At 32.5% G+C, this 21,160-nt stretch overlaps 2 protein-coding genes across 2 annotated transcripts; both read left to right on the top strand.

The window, feature by feature from the left end:
• The first annotated feature begins 6,931 nt into the window (after positions 1–6,931).
• On the top strand, positions 6,932–7,786 carry LOC133781868 (auxin-responsive protein SAUR21-like). Its single transcript, XM_062220976.1, has one exon. It carries the CDS (start codon positions 7,056–7,058, stop codon positions 7,356–7,358), a length of 303 nt encoding a protein of 100 aa, XP_062076960.1. The 5' UTR covers positions 6,932–7,055; the 3' UTR covers positions 7,359–7,786.
• Positions 7,787–10,850: 3,064 nt separating this feature from the next.
• On the top strand, positions 10,851–14,897 carry LOC133781866 (transcription initiation factor TFIID subunit 14b-like). Its single transcript, XM_062220975.1, has 6 exons — positions 10,851–11,028; positions 11,296–11,384; positions 11,484–11,705; positions 12,055–12,242; positions 12,309–12,430; positions 14,575–14,897. Exons 1-6 carry the CDS (start codon positions 10,858–10,860, stop codon positions 14,659–14,661), a joined length of 879 nt encoding a protein of 292 aa, XP_062076959.1. The 5' UTR covers positions 10,851–10,857; the 3' UTR covers positions 14,662–14,897.
• The last annotated feature ends 6,263 nt before the right edge of the window (positions 14,898–21,160 follow it).

Genomic DNA, 21,160 nt, shown 5'->3' with positions numbered 1-21,160 from the left:
ATGTGAACAGCATATGCAATGTCGGGGCGAGTGATAGTGAGATAAACCAAACTGCCAACAATAGTGCGATACAAAGTAGGATCATGCAAGGGAGTGCCATCAGAAGGAGAATACTGAACATTGAGCTCAAAATGAGTGGCAACTACTTTTGTATCTGTAAGACGAGCACGGTCAATAATGTCATAAGTGTATTTTGACTGAGAAAGAAGATAGCCTTTTGGGGAGAAGGCAACTTCAATACCCAGAAAATACCGAAGAGGCCCCAAATCCTTCATCTCAAACTGAGAAGCTAATTGAGACTTTAACACTGCAATTCCATCTAAATCATCACCAGTAATGATCATATCATCAACATATAAGGAAAGGAGAATACGACCTGCATTGGTACACTTAACAAATAGTGATGAGTCATGATTACTTGAGAGAAACCCAAGAGAAGTAACAACATTGGAGAACTTCTCAAACCATGCTCGAGGAGCCTGTTTGAGACCATACAGAGCTTTCTTAAGCTTACAAACTTCTCCATGATTGTGAGGGACCCCAGGAGGAGGAACCATGTAGACCTCTTCATGTAAATCGCCATTCAAGAAAGCATTCTTAACATCCAACTGAGATATTTTCCACTGACGAGCAGATGCAACTGCTATAAGAGCTCGGACAGTAGTCATTTTTGCAACAGGAGCAAAAGTTTCCTCAAAATCCATACCATACTGTTGAGAAAATCCCTTAGCTACCAATCTAGCTTTGTAGCGTTCAACAGACCCATCAGACTTGGTCTTGATTTTATAAACCCAACGAGAACCAATTGTATGTTTACCAGGAGGTAAAGATACCAAATCCCAAGTATCTGTCTTGTGCAAAGCTGAAAGTTCCTCATTCATAGCATGCTGCCAAAGAGGGTCAGTAATTGCTTCTTTATAGGATAAAGGCTCAGAGAGACAATGAATAGATGCTAAAAACGAAGTGAAAGGGATAGAATAAGACGAATAAACAAAACGTGGTAGTTTAGTAGACTTACGAGTGCGCTGAGGATAGCGAGGAGGATCTACAGTATCAGAAGGATCTAGAACAGTTGTAGGCGGAGGTGTTTCAGAAATGTCAGCCTGCGAAATACCAGTATCAATAGCTCGAGACCTGCGAGAGTAATGACGTGGAAAAGGGACTATAGGAGCAGGAGAAGATTCAGACTCTACAATTTGAGGAACTTGAGGAGAAGAGGTACTTGTATGCTCACAAAAAGGATCAATATGAATAAGATCTGATTTGGTCAAGTTGTGAGTAGTGCCAGGAATAGAAAAGAATGGTATATGCTCAAGAAAAACAACATGGCGAGATACATATAATTTTTGAGAAGTTGGATCAAAACAACGATATCCTTTTTGGCCATCACCATAACCAAGGAACACACAAAGTGCAGAGCGTGATGACAGTTTTGTACGCTCTACACTAGGACGAAGAACAAAGCAAGTAGAACCAAAGACTCTCAAAGAAGAATAATCAGGAATATGTCCATATAGTTTTTCAAAAGGGGACAAACCTGAAGTGATTGAAGATGGAATCTTATTAATAAGGTTGACTACAGTGAGAACTGCTTCTCCCCAAAACTGACTAGGCACAGATGAGGACAACAAAAGAGAACGAGCAATTTCAATAATGTGTCTATGCTTTCTTTCAGCAACACCATTTTGTTCAGGTGTATCTGTACAAGAAGTTTGATACACAGTTCCATCTAAAGCAAGCAAATTACAGAATTTATTTGAAGTATATTCACCACCTTGATCACATCTAAAACATTTAATAACAGAAGCATGTTGAGTTTTTACATAAGCTCGAAAATGATCATAAATATCATAGAAATCAGAACGACATTTCATTAGAAAAACCCAACAAAATCGAGTGTGATCATCAACAAAAGACACATAATATCTAAGAATCAGAAAGGTAAAGCAGAAAATTTTGCAAGTTTACAACCACTACAATCAGAAATATCATGAACTTGCAAATCTCCTAAGGTTCCTGTAGAAGCTAAGAATCTTAAACGGGAAGCTAAAACATGACCAAGGCGAGAGTGCCATAAATAAAAACTAGACGATGATGGAGACAATCGAAAGGAAGACAGATCAACACTAGGAGCTGCAAATACTGGTAATCTCAGCTCATCCAAAACATATAAACCCCCCCCCCCCCCCCCCCGCCTACGGCCGGTCCCAATCAGCTTCTGAGACTACGAATCCTGCACATGACAAGAGGTAGAAGAAAAAGACACTAAGTAACCAGAATCACACAATTGACCAACAGATACAAGGTTTAGTGAAAGCTTAGGAATATGGTAAACATTAGGAAGTGATAAATGATGACTGACAACAGAACCAACACCTGCTAATGGCATAGGAGTACCATCAGCAGTCATGACAGGCACAGATGATACAGGACACAAGGAAACAAAAGATTTCGAATGTGGAGACATATGGTGCGAGGCTCCAGAATCTAAAATCCATGTAGAGGATGTCATACCTGAAGAGCTAGTAGGGGGCTGACCTACCGAAGAAGAGGCGGACATGGCATGTGGCTGCATGGTAAGAAACTTTTGAAACTGTTCTGAGAGGGCAGCAAGAGCAGGATTGGAAGATGAGGCCCCAAAATCATACGAGTCAGATGGAGGTACAGTAGCAGCGGCATTAAATTGCGGAGGACGGTATGGTCGAGGTTGTGAGTGGTTGCCAAACTGTGGTTGGCTACCATAATGAGGCGGTTGATTACCGAATTGAGGAGGTCTGAGTTGATGTCTTTGTTGCTGAGGTGCACGATTTACTAATTTAGGACACTGAGCCTTCCAGTGACCTTTTTGTTTGCAAAAGCTGCATTCATCAACTCCAACCTTTGTGTGAGGTTTATTCTCATGGTGAGTAAAGTGTCGAGGAGGAACTACCAAAACAGAGGGACTGGGTGCTGGGAGGATGCCTTTTCCTGCTTGAGACTTAAGACGAATTTCATCTGCCAACAATTCACTAACTACTGAATCAACCGAAGGAAGTGGAGAACGATGCAAAATAGAGCCACGGAGTCCCTCAAAGTCATCACGAAGTGCCATAAAAAACTGAACCAATCGTTGTTCCTCCCTACAAGCAATATATGGTGCAAAAGCTCGTAATTCTGCAGATTCAGTAAGGGCCAATTGATCCCATAGATCTGTCATAACTGAATAGAACTCTTGAATACTCATATCTTTCTGTTCAAGAGCTCTAATATCTGATTCTAATTGATATTGCTTTGCAAAGTTAGACTGAGTATACAGCCTTGCAAGATGGTCCCAAACTTCCTTCGCTGTTTCATACTTGGCTAGTTGGGTACCTATGGAGTGTTCTATAGAGTTGTTTATCCAAGTAATAATTTTTGAATTATCCACTTCCCAATTTTCTAGCAAAGTTGCATAATCCGCTTTGTCATTTGTTGGTTTAACCAAAGTTCCAGAAACATAACCCCACATCTTTTTCCCTTTCAAATATTTTTTCATCACATAGTTCCAATAAGAATAATTCTTTCCATCTAACCTCACACTAATGGATTGAAGGGAATCATCTCTATTACTTGCCATTTCAGAAACAAATTTCCAAATGCTATCTCAGACAAAAGTTCCCAAATTCTGCAATCTGACGAAACCCTAAAATTTCAAAATGAACACGAAAATCACATACCGAGTTACTGCAAAGATGCTTCGACCCCGTTTGCTGCAATACGAAGGAGACCCAAGCCAAAACCCTGCTCTAATACCATGATAATTATGCAAAGACACAATCCATAAAACCCAAAAGAGAGATAGCAAAAAAATGAAGAGAGAAAAGGGAGAATGTATTCTAGGTTACAAAACTAATAAGCCAAGCCTTTTATATAAGGCAAAAGATATAAAATAACAATAATTAAGAAAAGACTAAAATGCCCTCAAATAATAACTCTAACAATAACCATGTTAATTATGTTTCTAAACTAACTGATTTAATTCACTATATATGGAAAGCAAACAAGAACCAAAGCTCTCATCACATTCTCTACAAGAAAACTTTCCTAAATTGTCTTTCTAGCCATTCTTGATTTTGAACCTTTTTCCACAACAATATTTGCTTTAGTCTTTCAAACATAGCTATTCCATTGCCTGGTATTATGAATGGTAAGAGAGCCAAAAGATGAGTATGTTGTTCCCATTTCATTGCTTAAACAGAATTCATTTTAAGAAATGCTATGTAAAGAATGAAGAATTTGGATAGGACTATCCAATGGGTGGCCTAACAATCCATTACATTCTAGGAATTAGCAAAGACATTTTTGTACTCTTTAATTTGATTTTTTTTTTCATTCTTCTGTGGACAGAAGATGAAAATGGTTTAGAAAATGACAATAGATATTGTTGACTACATTGTTTAAGTAAAGATTTATTTTCCAATCAATTCTAATACTTCTTTCATTTACTTATGTTGAGATTATTGAGCTTCTTCAACTTTGATTCCTTGTCAAGTTACTTTCAACTTTAGACTTTCACCAAGTTAAGCATGAATTTCAAATACCCTTTTTAATTTGACTTGATAATATCTTATTTCTGTGGAGATGGGCTTGATATTTTTGCTTCAAGAAAAGCATTATTTTGCATGCATAATTAATTACAGTGTTAGGGGCAGTTGTGCAACTATTCTCAACAATCCAAAACTTCATCTTTGGTTAAAAATGTGAACTTTGCCAGAAAATATTAAGGCATGCCCACGTGGATAAATCATGTCGGTAATGTTATTTGATAAATCACATTATATTTATATATATATAAAATCAATAATGATCATCACCTTATCCATTACAGTTAGCTATTATAACTTCTTTAGTTGTAAAGTTATACTCGTGATTATGCATGATCTTTATCATGAACTCTTTTGCCTACTTTTGTTTCATTATTGATATATATATATATATATATATAATAATATAAATAAATTCTGTTTGTGTGAATTTGTGATTAAGCTCTTTATGTAAGTCCTACGTATGATCTTATCTCATTTAACATCACAGATTCTATATAGCAAGGTACCTCAGTCCCTACTCCAAAGGGTCACACAATTTATCTTCTTCTCCATTAGCTTATCTGAACATGGTAGGACATATTATAGAAGATAATCCACTCATTTATGTTTTTCACAGCTAGAAGGTTCCTTTTAGATTCAATTTATTAGACTATCACTTTTATGATTGGAAATATTACAAAAAAAATAAAGAAATTTCTTTCATTTATCTAGCCTAAAGACATGCCACACTAATCCATGAGCCTAGGGGTTCACATTTGGACCCGAAAATCCGAAAACCCGAAGGACCCGCCCAACATGAACTTGAAAATTTTGAAAAAGTTCGGAACCCGCATGCTCGGATCGGGCTGAACCCAGATATCGGGTCAGGTCCGAACACTGATGTTTTTTTTTTCAATTTTTTTTTACTTTTTAGATTAAAAAAATTAAATAAAAAACACAAAACCCTAAAATTTAAAATGAATCCCTAAGTTCTAATCTCCAAAATCAACCCCAGACGACGCATTAGCCAATACTCAATAGTTTAATAAATTAAATTTTTTCTAAGTAACAAAATTCTTAGTATATAAAACTTTTATGTACTAAGAAGTATATTTTTAAAGATAGGTAACTATTTGGTATCATGTGATTTTGCAAAGTACCATCTTGGTACCATGTGTTTACAAATAATGTTCATTTGGTACTCTAGATTTTGAAATTATACATATTTGATACCCTGCATTTTAAAATCGTACATATTTGGTACCCTGTATTTTAAAATTGTACATATTTGATACTTGAAACTCAAATTTAATTAATAAAATTTTACCAATTTAATCAAATTACTCTCAATCATACGAGTTACAAATTATATATAACTGCTAACAGTTTGGTCATATTGACAAAATTTTATCAATTAAGATACCAAATATCTCTGTTTTCAAAATACGGGGTATCATATGAGCATTATTGAAAACAGAGGGTACCAGAACAATACTTTGCAAAAACAAAGATATCAAATGAGTAAATTCTCTATTTTTAATTAATGGTAGAATATTGATCACTTAAAAGTTCACAAAAATAAATACCTGAAACCATTTCAGTCGGGTTTGGTTTTATTTCTCCCCCACCTGAACCCGAGCATCCCCCAATTGACCCAACCCGAACCTGACAACACCCGATATAATTTCGGGCTGGTTCGGTATTAACTTTTCCCACCCAAAACTCGAAAAACTCGAACCCAAATCCAAACCCGACAAACCCGCCTGATGTGCAGCCCTACATGAGCCACAATAAAAATAATGTGACCGACTTGAGAAAAAGATACCCTTAGAAAATTAAATAATAAAAGACTAAAATCAGAAAAAAAAAATAACACTTGTTCAATAGAGAATCTAACGAAACAGCTTAGATCAAAAGACCAAGTGCTTGAATCCATTGAATTCCCACCAAAATACACCACTTTCTTTAAGTTAACCCAAGTTTCTTTTACTGTTTAGAAGATTCGTATCAACATGGACCTTTCTCTTATTCCCATTGAAGTGTCTAGATATAAGTCTTTTTCTTAACAAGTGCAGATAACAACAAAGCCTAAATAAAAATTAATGCTGTCCCAACATCCTTTCTTTTCTCAAACAAATAATAGCCATATAAATCTTACCCCTTTCTCTACTTTTTCAAAAAGAAGCTTGAAATATCCAAAATCACATGCTGATTACATCATCAATTAATGAATAGTACTAGTATCAATAGAAGGACATAATCATGTGACATTTCATATGGCTCTTGAATCTAACCAAACACCACTCAAAAAAAAATGTATCTAATCATCTACAATTCTCTCCACATATCTTACAACTTGCCTTGCTCATCTTTTCTTCTATATATTTCACTAAGTCATAAACTCCCACATACAAGCACTCAAGCCTTTCAACACTCTCTACAGCCAAAACTTTCTCTCCCACAAGGCAGTAGTCTTGAGCTTCAACCTTCTGCTAGCTAAGATTTTCAAACATGGCTATCAGATTGCCTGGAATTTTGAATGCTAAGCATATCTTGCGCCGCTCGAGTTCTTCTCAAAGCCATGGAGTTTCAACGCCGATCGACGTTCCCAAAGGCTACCTTGCAGTGTATGTTGGAGAGGACAAAAAGAAGAGACATGTTGTTCCAATATCTCTGCTGAATCAGCCTTTGTTTCAAGAACTGCTGAGCCAAGCAGAGGAAGAGTTCGGATTTGACCACCCAATGGGTGGCCTAACAATCCCTTGCAAAGAAGAAATCTTTCTTGAGGTTGCTTCAAGATTGAGTGGATTGTAGTAACTCATGTCTATCTAAAAAAAATTAGTAGACACAATTTTGTAAAACTAAGTACTTTTTTTTTTCTTTCTTTTACTTTTTTTTTTCTTCCCTCGTTTCTTCTTTTTTTCACATGAGAAGAATGAGGTTGGAATTGCCTTAATGAGAAAGAGAGAGAGCTGTGGATAGATATTGCTCTCCTCCCATCATATTTATGTATTTTGTAAAAGAAAGTGATTCATCAAATTTTAGTTACTTTCTGTTACATGAAAAAATCTCTTGTTCTACTTTCTTTAAAATACGTTCCAACCAAACAAAACTCTATCCCTTATCTTGACACTAAATTTAAATTGTAAAGAAGTTTTATTAAAATTTACTCAAAAAAACTAGTTGCTAATATCAAAGGATATTTATATATAATCCATGTGAAGTGGCATTATTCCTCTTGATTGCTTTCTCTGTCTTAATTTTCATTATGTAGGAGATGTATTTGGCCATATTATTTAGAATAGTCTAGAAGTTTATTTTGTTTTATTCATTTTTTTATTTTGTAATTTTATTAGTTTTTTATAAGCCTAAGATAAAAAAGTAATTGACAACTTTTGGAATTGATATTTGAAATATAGTTTAAAAAGTCTCATATTTTGGGAGTTTTCTAATTGGCATGAGCTTTGTCTTCTCCTGTTATTTGAGGGTATTTTAGTCTTTTCTTAATTATTATTATTTTATATATTTTGCCTTATAAAAAGTTTGGATAATTAGTTTTATAACCTAGAATTCTATTCTCTCTATTTTTGTAATGCATTCTAGCTTCTATTTTTTTTTCTTTTTATCATTTTGCTATTTTTATTTGAGTTTTATGTACTTTGCATAATTATCATACTCAACCATCCAATTTGCTGCATCACCTTCTTCTCACACCGGAACAATTTTCAGCTCTTTAACATTATATTATCTGATTTTATGAGTATGGGCTTTGTTTTTTCTAGTACTAGAAATGTTGTACTTGGGAAAAGTTTTGGTCAAATTTACTCTAAAATCTAAGTAGCATTATTCCTCTTAAGTGCTCTCTTTCTATCTTATTTTCACTTCTTAACCCTTCTTCTCACATTATATTTATACCATCATATTTTTTTGAGTATGGGTTTTGTTTTTTCTAGTACTATAAACGTTGTACTTATTTGGGGAAAAAATATAGGGCCCCTTTGTCAAAAAAAAAAAGAAAGTTAGGGCCCCATGTAGCAAAGTCAGATTTGGGGATAGTTTCGCAGCAACAAAAATCATTGCCAATCATAAATTCAGAGATAATATTTGAACTAAATTTATATTGAAGGGAGTGCCATGGTCAGATATCAAATAGGATGTTGGTTTGGTTGTGTACATTGCAGTCTATATACAAAGAATGAAGATAATATTCCACTTATGTTGTGGGTATTAAAATTGAATAAAGTCATCTCCAAAAACCCTATTTGAAGTTGTTTTGTACTTTTGATAATGGTGTTAAATTTTGGAACAAAGTGATTTTTTTTTTTTGGAACAAATTTGACAATTTTATGTTGTTTGGCTATGGTAGAATTATTATTTTAAGGATTTTTTAGTCTTTTACTATTTAATGTTATTTCATAATCATTTGCCTTATATAAAGGCCTGGGTGATTATATATTAGAATATTACATTTGTTTTTCTTTTTGCTATATACACTAAAATATCTCTATAGTAATAATGTTGGGTCACAACATATTTTATAACTATGAGAAGTTATAAATTATATCTATAAAATGTTATAAATATATACATTTAAATTTAAATTAAATAATAATTGACAAAATATGTGAAATTCAATATATAAACAAAAAATTATATAAATGTATAACTATATATATAATGGTTGAAATGTATAAAATTATTTTATAAATCTAAAATCATGAATATTTAGTGTGTATAAGATATCATATATATAAATATATTTAATATTAACATAATTATTACTTTCTGGATGTATATTTTATAAAAGCGGAACTAAAAGATATTATAACTTATTACAATGTGTAATTTATTCTTATTTATAATTGGTCCCAAATTTGGGCTAAAACATTTTATGACTATATGTAGTGATGCACACGGGGTGGGCTATCGGGGAGTGCTCCCCCCGCTCCCGTCCCCATTTATAATTTTAATCTTCATCCTCGCTTATTTCCCGTTAGGGATGGGGTAGGGAGTCTATTGGGACGGGAAATCCTCACGGGAAACTCATTTATTTAAAAAAATTAATTTTAGATTAAAATTTTAAAATAAAAATAGTAAATTATATGTAATTTAAAATATTGCACAATATTATAATTTAAAATACTAAATATTATCTCAAATAAATTTCAAAATATTAAAAAGTTACTAATATACTATAATAACACATAAAAAAATATATAAAATTCACCTATGATATTACAAAAATATATAATAATTTAAACAGGGCACCGTCAGGGCGGGGAGTGTCATCCTCGCTGCCGCCTCATTTATTTAACATTCGGAGATTAAAAATTATCTTCGTCCCCGCCCAGTTTCTTATTTAACGGAGATTCCCCACCCCATTGGAGGCGGGAGGCCGTCCCTATGGGGAAAATATGTATCCCTAACTATATGAAAGTTATACAGAGTAACATTTTATGGAGGTTTTACTATAATTTACACCATTTTTTTTCTTTCTTCATCTTTTGTTATTTTCCTTTAGTTTTATAAAGTGTATATTTGCATAATTATCACGTTAATGATGGGTTTATAGAAAAAAAATTGGAACACTTAACAAAATTTATTCTCATGATAATTTTATAAGGTTTTCACGTGGATTAGTTAATATAATGACAAATTAAATTAGCTATGTTGACAAGTTGATAATGTAATAAATCAGATTATCAATGATAAACAGTCATTCAATGAATCAAAAATTCATTTCTTTACAAGCACCATTCTTTATGATCTAATTTTGCTTTCATGCCTCAAGAAAAGAAATTATACATATTGAGAATTTCACTAAACCAACAACTTATTTACAAATTAAATTTTTGTTTAGACAATCATATAATATAATCTGTATTAGTTGCAATGTTGGATAAACTTATGAAAATTTATTTTTTCTTTTTCTTTTAATCATTGTAAAAAGTTGAAATTGCCAATCAAACCAACAAACAAAACGACGTGTCGTTCTTGGTTTTCAAACTAAAACGACTAGTCATCCTTCATTAAAAACTGGAGGAAAAGCTATACCTGTCATATTAACGGTCAAATAAAAACAGAGTTCTGATACGGCGTGAGCTTACATCAACTACTTTTACTATTCCATTCCAATCACGCCACTACATTGAGTTAAGGGCTTTATAGTCATTTCAACTAATACTAATATTCTTTCACGACCTAAACTACCCTTTTCAATGACGTGGCAGTAATTGATTCGAGTAATCTTCAACACTAATTTATACTTTCTTGCAGGAGATTACTGTGAAAACCCTAGGTACTGCCAGACTGAATGCTCAGAATTTCAGCGCTGCATTTCTTCGATTCCCGGGAAGAACTAATACGAAAGATTACGATGAGCACTTCGTCTTTCAAGAAGCAAGATCAGTCGGATTTAAGTGCTCCGTTGCTCAAATCACAGCTCACCGAAATGGCCATATCTGAAGATAGTAGCGAAAAGAAGGTCAGCATTTTTGTTCTGTTTCTTGATTTTTTTTTTGAGGGTTTAGATTTTGTTTTTTTGATGAACACCCATGTATTGTATTTGCGAAAGAAAGTTACCCAGATAATTTTTTTCTTTGTTAAGTATGACATTCTCCCAAAACTGAAAATCCCTGCTGTAATATTATTGTTATGTTATATATTTCATAATTTTTATAGTTGGATGCACATTTGAAGTGAGAAGCATATATTTTATAGTATATTGATGTTTGCGTGTGGTGTTATGTAGAATTTTAGTAAGAAACTTAAAGATGTTGAAGTCAGTCTTCCAATTGTGTATGGTAATATTGCATTCTGGCTTGGCAAGAAAGCAAGCGAGTAAGTGTTTGTTTATTATTGCCTGATTGGTTGATTATTTGATTTAGTTGTTACATGAAAAAGAACCTGTTTTAATACATTTTAGTTTGGTATGAATAGGCAACAATCACATAGGTGGACTGTCTATGTTCGTGGTGCATCCAATGAAGATCTTGGTGAGGTGGTAAAGTGCGTTGTTTTTCAGCTGCATTCGAGTTTCAACAATCCAAGAAGGATTTTGGAAACACCACCCTTTGAGTTATCAGAATCTGGATGGGGTGAATTTGAAATTGTCATTACTCTTTACTTCCACAATGATGTTTGCGATAAGCCATTGAGCTTGTAAGTTTCTTTGCACATTGTTTTGTTAGGATTTATTCTGTTTTTCAGGTTGTTAATGCTCTTCTTGGATAGCCTGTGTAATGTTGCATATGGGGACAAGGTTAAAAGAATGACAAAGATGAAATGATTTATAGAAGGACATATTTGTGTTCAATATTAATTTTCACTAGGCCAACCTGGTTAGTCAGCTCCTTTGATTTGTTACAATGGTACTAGTTCTTAATACAATACATGTTTTAAGGGAAATATTTTAGTGTTACTTAGTATAGTTACAGAACTGTGTGTGCTGATTTTGTAGAATAAGTGCAACAATTAGGCTGACATTAATTCAAGTGTAACTTATTCATAGATATCATCATTTGAAGTTGTACCCAGAAGATGAATCTGGTCCTATGTCAACAAAGAAGCCTGTTGTTGTGGAATCCTACGATGAGATTGTGTTCCCTGAGCCTTCTGAAGCTTTTCTAGCCCGTGTGCAAAACAATCCAGTCATAAATTTCCCAAGATTACCAGCTGGCTATACTTTGCCTCCTCCTGGTATGTTTTTCTTGTTTTCCTTGTTACATGTGTTAAGGGTAGGTAAATATGCCTCATTACATGCAGTACCAGCTGAAGTTGATAGCAAAAAAAAGAGAGGTGACATCAAAGATCATTCCCTAAACCAATGGTTCACAAGTTTCTCAGAAGCAGATGAGTTATTACAACTTGCAGCAGCTCGCCAGCAGGTAAATGCAGTGGTCTTCTCTCATTTGCTCTTGTGGTGTTGTCTGATTACAACCTCTCAGATTTTTTATACGCTAAAATTTTGTGTGTACTATTGATGGAAACTAAACATGATTGACAGTATGACTCAAACTTTTTAGAATTCTACATGCAACTCATTTCATTTGGCATTGCCTATACTTTTGATTTGCATATCATTCATTTTTACTATAACATTTCTTATAGGCAATGATTATTCTCTACAAACCTGATGACATTCTTTTGTTTATTATTATTATTTTTTTAAAGGCCCCTCACCCAATTCTACAATATTTGAGAGATAGAAAACTATAGCAAGTATTTCTAAACCTGATAACATTCTTATTTATAAGAGAATAATAAGTTAATAACCCAGATGAGTAAACCTTATGCATAAGTCTTGTCAGTAACCCGTGGGAGATGTATAGCATGTATTTGAACAAAGCATCGAGTATCCAATTTGTTGCAACCCAAGCAGGTTCAGCTATTTTTATAATAGCTGTCTACTCTGTCACATGTGTGGAGTTTATTTTCATAATCATTGTGTCATTGGAAACAATTTAGTGGAAAGAGAGGCCCATTATCTCATGACAAAACAATATTGGATTTTAATTAGTGAATGTTGGTGCATTTCACATTATACTGAATCCTAATACTTGCTTCCTGCCCAAATGACACAAGCTTAACATGAGTAAATGTTTCAAAATCCTTATAAGTGGACTTTAGAGAGTTGTCATTTGTAGTCAATCTGACTTCATATACTCAACTGAAATCAACCAACATCCTTTTCTTCGTCATTGTAGGAACATATGTGGATTCACAAGTTCCAATTTTTATACAATGGCATCTGCGGCACAACTTTATCATCACTATGATACCTGAGACACTTAATTTATAAAGTAGCCAGTGCTTAGGATATCACTTCAAATTTAGTATCTCTGTTGATTTCTCTAGGTATCAAATTGCAGGCCCTCCCTTATAACTGAGGTTATTGATTTATGCTATTAATTTCTCTAGGTATCAGTTTGATGAAATCTATCATCAAAGCCAAAAGAAAACCCTCTAGTCATAATACTTCTTTAAATAATTTAAATTGATTATGCATTTTAATGTTTCAATTGAAAAAGATCATATTGGTGACCAAACATTGGATGTATTATTGTGGTCTTTATTAGAATCATCTTTATCTGGCACCATCCTTGCCTGTTTGACCTTAAACCGTGTTTTGTGTTTCCGCGGTATTAAACCAGCTGACAGAAGTGTACAACCATTCAAGATTACCACATATCTGTATATTTTAGATGTAGCATTAAGAAAAACTATAGTGGTGGAATTTGACTGATGAACGCGATTAAGCTCACTGAACGAAACAAAGTAATGCGGTAGGCCCTTAGTTAATCAGAAAGTCAGAAAGAGGAGAATAGCAACTGCTGAAATTCAAATAATTGTTTCATGAGTTGGCATCTGATGTCTGTTCCATACAGCTTACTGAAATCAACCATCACCTGTCTTGTCTTGAAATGTGCATTTATAAATCCGGTTTTTTACTTTTAACTTGATCGCTGATGAAAGCTTCTGATTGAATGATGACAACAATACTAAAGATTCTCCTGTCTATTTGTCCATTGTCATGCACTTTTCACTATATCAAAACGACCTTTAAGGTTCTTGCATGAAACTGTTATTGACTATAATCCTTGCTCTGGATATTATCATACTCCTCAAAAGCTTTCTTCCTTTATGATTGAGAAAACAAAACTCTGCATATCAATTTGATAACGAATATCTTCTGGTTCATAAATGAGTGTTTAAGCTCTTTCAAGAGTCTACAGCTATTTCTAGTAGTCTTAAGGAGATCTTTAGCTTCTTGGGTTCTATCATTATCACATATCTTTTCACAATCATTGAGTTATCTAAAAATTAAGTCAGATTGATAGTTATGGATTCCAAATGTAGGAACTATGGTGGGGTGTTCATGTTTAGACCATGTATTATTGCATGTGAACAGTGCTTATTGTAACATTATGTAGTAAATTTATTTGCTGAATGAAAAAAAAGTTTTTGTATTTATGACATAAATGGTTAGACTCAGTATTTGACAGTGTGTTTCCTCCCTACTTTGTATTAGGTACATGTTCATATTGCCAAGCTTAAACGACAAATAAGAATGCTTGATGGGCAAAATCAACTATCAAAATCTGTCTCCGACCAGTAAGATTGTACATTATTCCCCACACTTTCTTTCGGCATTTGAGATTTTTTTTTTCTCAAACTGGATTAGCAAAAAAGCACCACACAATGGAATAAACCATAGTTTCACTCTCTTTACTTTTCTTCCTGCTCTTTACTATTCTTTCTTCACTACTTTTCTTTCAATTGCTTTCTTTTCTTTCCTGTCACAATTTGCTTGATATCTTTTAATGAAAGGAAATGTGTACTACTTCATCATCATGGATTATGTTGTTGGTTCATGAATAATACAGTGTGATTATGTTGTTGGCCTCAAAATTTGACTGATGTTTCATTTTGACCTTTGACGTTTAAAATTTAGATATTTACTACCCAAAAAAGAGATATGTTGTAAAAGCATTATTTATCATTGTTCATAATATATGAACTGCATGATCTAATGTTGTAATTTTAAAAAATTAATTTGATTGCCCCTGACTATATTTGAGAAGTTGAGAGTAAGAATTCAAAGTCATTCAATGCTACAAATCATTTCATGAACATTTCTCTTGTCTGGTGATGGACATCACACCAAATTTTTAGGGATTTTTTTGACAAAAAACTTCCCTTTTATCCTTGATAATTGATCACGCGGTATCATATCAAGCAAGTGCTTTCTTATAATTTTTAGACAGGTGAGGAGAGAATGACTAAATCTGCAACATTAGTACTTTACTATATTAGTATTTATACTAAATTTAAATGCAAGGACCAAACTAAAACAATGAGTTAAAGTGATATATTATTTTGAGTACTTTGGAATATTGTGATGATCATGGAGAACCTTATATACTTGCTATACTTGGTACAACAGAAATTACGAGTATCTGCATGTGGTCTTTTCTTTTCCTTAAATTACAGTTTCAACTACTAAATAACTATAACCCACCTTATTCATGATTGAAGTACTTTAGTTATCAAAAGTTTCATAAACATGGAGACTATATCACTTCTCATCATGTACCTTCAATACTTCTTTTTTTTTTTTAAGTACATTTCAATCAAAAATCTGAGGGCCCTTTTTTGTAGGTACTGACTTTAGTCCCTGTGGTGCTATGAGTACTAGTCATGAATTGAAATGGGGTCATCCCCACTCTGGCTAATCAGATGGGTCCCTTGCATGTAATATTATTTTCAGTTTCCATTGAAAAATAGTTCCATCGTCAATTCTTATATTTGGTGTGTGGCACATACCAGGTATGAGACCATATCCTTAAATCTCGCTGAGTTCCTTTGAAATTTTTTTAAGTGGGGTCCAAATGAATGATAATAATTTTCTCATATAAAACTTATTTCAATAATTGCATCATTGCCAATCTGTATCTAGGCTTATTAGACTGTGGAGTCTTGTCTAATTATTAATGTTTATCCATCTAATCTTCTTTTTTAGTTGGTTTTGGTACACACTATATTCACACGGAAAAAAGCATAAACTTATACCTCATTCATAATCTTGTATTATTCTTTATATATACAAATTCTTTATTCTCTTAAGAATTTCTGTGTCTCTTTTCCTTACAACCCACATGGCCAAAACTATGTTTATTGTATTTCTTAATGGCATTATTAATGCTTGTGTCCATACAATACTAAGTGGATATAGTTTAGATATATCTTTCATTTTCTCACGTAATTTGTTAGTGTAACCATAAAACATGTATCAGTAGGACTTAAATCTTAGATCACATATTGATACGTCCAACCACATGAGCTAGCCTCAACCTATGTTAAGCGGGTGAAAGCTTTGACACAATGTAGCTTCCCAAGGAGATCAAATTCGACTTCTTGTAATTCTTTAGAGTAATTATAAAAATATATGTTTCGTTGAATTTGAATCGTAGATTATACAGTTACATGCCTAATTACTTGAGTTAATCCTTCTTTGTGAAGTCGGTGAAAGCTTTAATACCGACTAGTTCCGCAAAGGGACCAAACTCAACTTCTTGTATAATTCTTTAGTTTAACCATAAATGTATGTATATGAAAAATATATGGTAAGGTAGGATCTTGACCATTCATTCAAAGTGTATGATCATTATGAATGATGAATATCGTAGTAAACAATTTTGATAAATGATTCAAAGTGTACAATCATGATAAATGGCGTCTGGATCCTAATACACAATTTTGATGAATGATCAGGATTGCATCCTACCAGTATGGTATAAAAATCATCCCGTACCATAAAATCACCCAATATGAATGACTACATAATATAATTTGAAATGTATTTTATTTTTTTAATGACAATGTAATTGGATATATATATATATATGCAATTTAAATTTTAGATTACAAACTGAGGCAACTAAGAGCATTCTCAAAGTATACTCTAAACTAGCAAATATGTAAAAATAAATAGCTAAGCACTTAAAATTCATATATATTGGGTGCTATAAAGATTTAGCTATAATACATAGGCTCTAACACCAATATATTTTTCACCAAATGTAGCTAAGCTTTTAAAGCTTCATTAAGTATTTTTTTAATATTTATCTTTTTTTCCCTTTCTCTCTCCCATTAGTTATTTTTTTTATTATTATTATTTTGTTTTTCAATTTTTTTCTTTGATTTTAACTAATAAATAATATTTAAATGATGTAAAACGAAAATGTAGAGAATCTGATGTATGGTATAATATAAAAATATAAGGCAAAATAAAAAAAATTAGATTTTGGTAAGATATTTTGCGAGATAGAATAGAACACCAATTGGGAGAATTGGGAGTGCTTTAACCATGCTAGGCAGGAGCTGAGACTTTTTGTAAAGCAGTTTAAGACCAAGTAATTTCTCAAGGGGACCAAACCTTTCTTCTCTGCTTCCCATATTTAGTTTCACTCTGACACAAACAGCCAATGTATTTCCAGGTTCCATTTTTGAAGCACTTTCTTACAACCCACGTGGGTTGAAACAGTAGTTATGCTTATCATTATTTACATCCTCATAACAACATAACATAATAATGACTCACCTGTTATCTCATTTTACTCCCTTGTATGTTTTCATCCACAAGAAATATTGGTTAAAAAAACACACTCCACACTACCACACTTGTAGTGAAAACTTCTCAACTCTCAAATCTTCATTAGAGATCTCTCATCCTTTGTCATTATGATGTTATTGAGCGCGTTATCTTAGTATCAATCACTTCATCTCACATTATTTTCTTTTCCCTATCCACCAAACACAATCTTGAGAAAAAGATTCCAACTTCCAAACAGAAGCAGTTACAGTTATTTTTTCTTTTCTTTTCTTTTTTTTTTCCAGTTAGTAGTAAAAGTTGGGTAAGTAATAAAGGTAAGTAAGTAGGCGTTTGAAAGTAGTTGGAATGATCTGAAAGGAATTGTCCTTACAAGAGGGTTTGGGGGCAAGAGTAACATGGGCTTCATGTGCTAATCCCCAAAGGCCAAGTCACCATCATCTCCAAAATTGAAACAAACTCTTCTTCTCCATAGCTTATTGGCTCTGCCCGGCACCGCAAAATTGGTGGGCCATTTCAGTCTCTCAACTGTTTTTTTTTTTTCTTTCCTTTTCATCCCTTCAAATCAATCTCACTCACAGAACATGGGAGAGCCATTGCTCTTTATTCCATTAGAGATGATGACATATATTTGTTTTAGTGACATATTTTAAATCTCAACTCCTTTTTACCCTTTTGTTACATTTACTTTGACATACTTCACAATGTGAGGTAATATTAACTACTATTGTCACTATCTTCTTAAAGGGTATCAAGACTTAGTCTCATTTAGGATTAGGAGTTATCATTATGATGTTTAGCTTTTAAGACTCAACTGGACCAACATAATTGATTTGGATTATTTTAGTCGTGACAATGCATACTCTTAGTTTTTAACATCACTTTGTAAAATATCTTTCTTTTGATAGTTTTTCGCAAAATAGCTTTCCTAACATGGTGTCGAGTAAATTTGATTGAGTGTTGAGTGTGTGGAAGACACTACTACTTTGCAAAGAATTATCAAAAGAATACTACTTTGCAAAATTATTGATTTGGATTATTTTAGTCGTGACAATGCATACTCTTAGTTTTTAACGTCACTTTGTAAAATATTTTTCTTTTGATAGTTTTTCGCAAAGTAGCTTTCCTGACATGGTGTCGAGTAAATTTGATAGTGTTGAGTGTGTCGAAGACACTACTTTACAAAGAATTATCAAAAGAATACTACTTTGTAATATTATTTTTTGAACTCTCCCTTATAATTATTCTATTATGATCGGTTCTAAGTATAAGTAAATCACACATGTGCCTAGAGCTTTTACTTAAAAACAACATTTTAAATTTCAATAATATATGAAAAGAAGATTGATCAAATTTTATTGAGTTAGATTAGTCAACATTTATATGTTTTGATGCAACAACAAAATGTTATATTCTCACGAAAGGTAATTAAAAGAAATTACATTTTCCCTATCCAAAAAGCTCCAATTTTTAAGGAAAAAACACCATTCACATATTAATTAAAACACATATATCATACGTTGTTTGGTGCTTCTAAGATTTCGGGTACAGCTCTTGGTTTCAATTGGATTATTAGTTACTATAGTCATGTTTAGTCTTAAAGACTCAAGTGGACCCAATATAACGGATTTGGATAGAGAGATCAGATGAGGACTTGTGCAAGTATTACAAAAATTTACTTGTTATAGATCACCACTATACAACAATGTAAAATACCAAACCAAGTAGGTTACATTACAATCTTCTTGACTATGAGCTGAGTCGATAATGTTTAGTTTTAAAGAGATTTTAAGTGGACCCCAATAACTGATTTTGGATAAGGAGGATGTTAAATTCAGTCGTCACGTTAGAACTTAGAACTCACACATTAAAGACTGAAACAAAAGATTAATACTCAAGGTGTCCAGCATCACAAAAGACGACTAACTATGAATAACTGAGTTTATAACCAACGTTTATTTATCACCTCTCGTGATGTTGGGTACCTTGAGATATCTTGTAGAAACACTCGAAACAAAAATATCGGAGACATGCAAAGCTTGCATTCTATACAAGTTAATAATATGGGTTAGTGAGTAAAAAAATGCAGTAGCTTAGCTAGAAGAGTGTTTTGGGGGTTAGAGAAAAACAAAAAGAGAAGACAGATAAAATGTACATGTAGGTATAGCAGGAGGACAGTGCCGTATCGGGCACTAAATCTTAGCTTTTTGCAGGCTCACTTAATTTGTTCTGAGCCTTAGAACATGGAAAGCTGAAAATGACATAGCTGGAATGGAGCCAAGGTGATGAGTTATAATAAGTGGTCTATATTTGAAGGGGATTTATGTCTGATTATAACTCTTTGCTCTTTTGTGGTTCTACTTTCAAATGGACCACATGGGAAACCTCTCTTTCACTCTGTTCTTTTTTTTTATATATATATATATATGATTATATATATATATAGGCAGTAGTGCACTTGAGGATAACTAGATTTGTTGATACTTACCATAACCATAAAGAATACCTGGTTTTCTTCTTGTTTTCAATTTGCAGAGAATCTATGTTATCTATTTCCACTCTCTTCAATAAAATGGGGTGATTTTGTAAAATGGAATCAATGTAGATATAGTTGGAACTTGGAATGAGTCACTTACATTTTTTGAAAAAGCAAAGAAATAAAATACAAGAAAATGGATTCAGATAACATTGTATAGTCATTGACTCATTGATCAAGGTTGAAATATTACATTTTATTTATATTTACTATTTAAGATTTATGCTTTAGGAGCTAGGAGTAGAATGGTCCCTACAGTAACAAAATATCTATATTTGTTTTGAATAAATGATAAAAGAATGGCCCATTACTGTTTAAAATAAATAAATATTATATCAATATGAAAATACTAAAAATTCAAAATCAAATAATAAACATAAATAATATAAAAATATATATAATAAATAATTATAATTTATAAAAATATAAACATTTTGATATTAAAATACACAAATTTATAACACCATTTAGTGTAATTTCTTCAATTTACAAGTTTAAGTCAATTAATATTTAAAAAAAGAAGAGAAAATTATAGGAGGCATTCCTTAAGATTTTACACGTTAGTTTAATTTATGTCAATCATTTTATTTGCATAGATTAACGGTCTCGTTATAATGTTCTTTTGAGTTTTTTTTTTTTAGCTGCAGTCCTTATTCTTTATACTTTGTAACACACAGGTTTTGAAAGTTGATTTTGTATCAATTAGGTCCTCAATATTTTCAAATCATATCATTAAGGTCCCTAAATGTTATTTTTATTTCTTTTTTCTTTCAAAATACATAAATAAAATATAAAAAATGGTGAATCGATCTTTAAAAAAAATTGAACAACTTAATTTATGACAATACCAAACATGACAATGAAAAAATATATATTTTCATGAGATTTTAAACAATATATAATAGTTTTACAAATTAAATTAATTTTTCATTAAAAAACATTCTTATCTATAAATTTTTAATATTAATA

Source organism: Humulus lupulus, chromosome 6 (assembly GCF_963169125.1).
Source record: "Humulus lupulus chromosome 6, drHumLupu1.1, whole genome shotgun sequence".
Classification (NCBI taxonomy): Eukaryota; Viridiplantae; Streptophyta; class Magnoliopsida; order Rosales; family Cannabaceae; genus Humulus; species Humulus lupulus.
The sequence above is the reverse complement of the archived record's forward strand: the minus strand, read 5'-3'. Positions and strand labels throughout refer to the sequence as shown.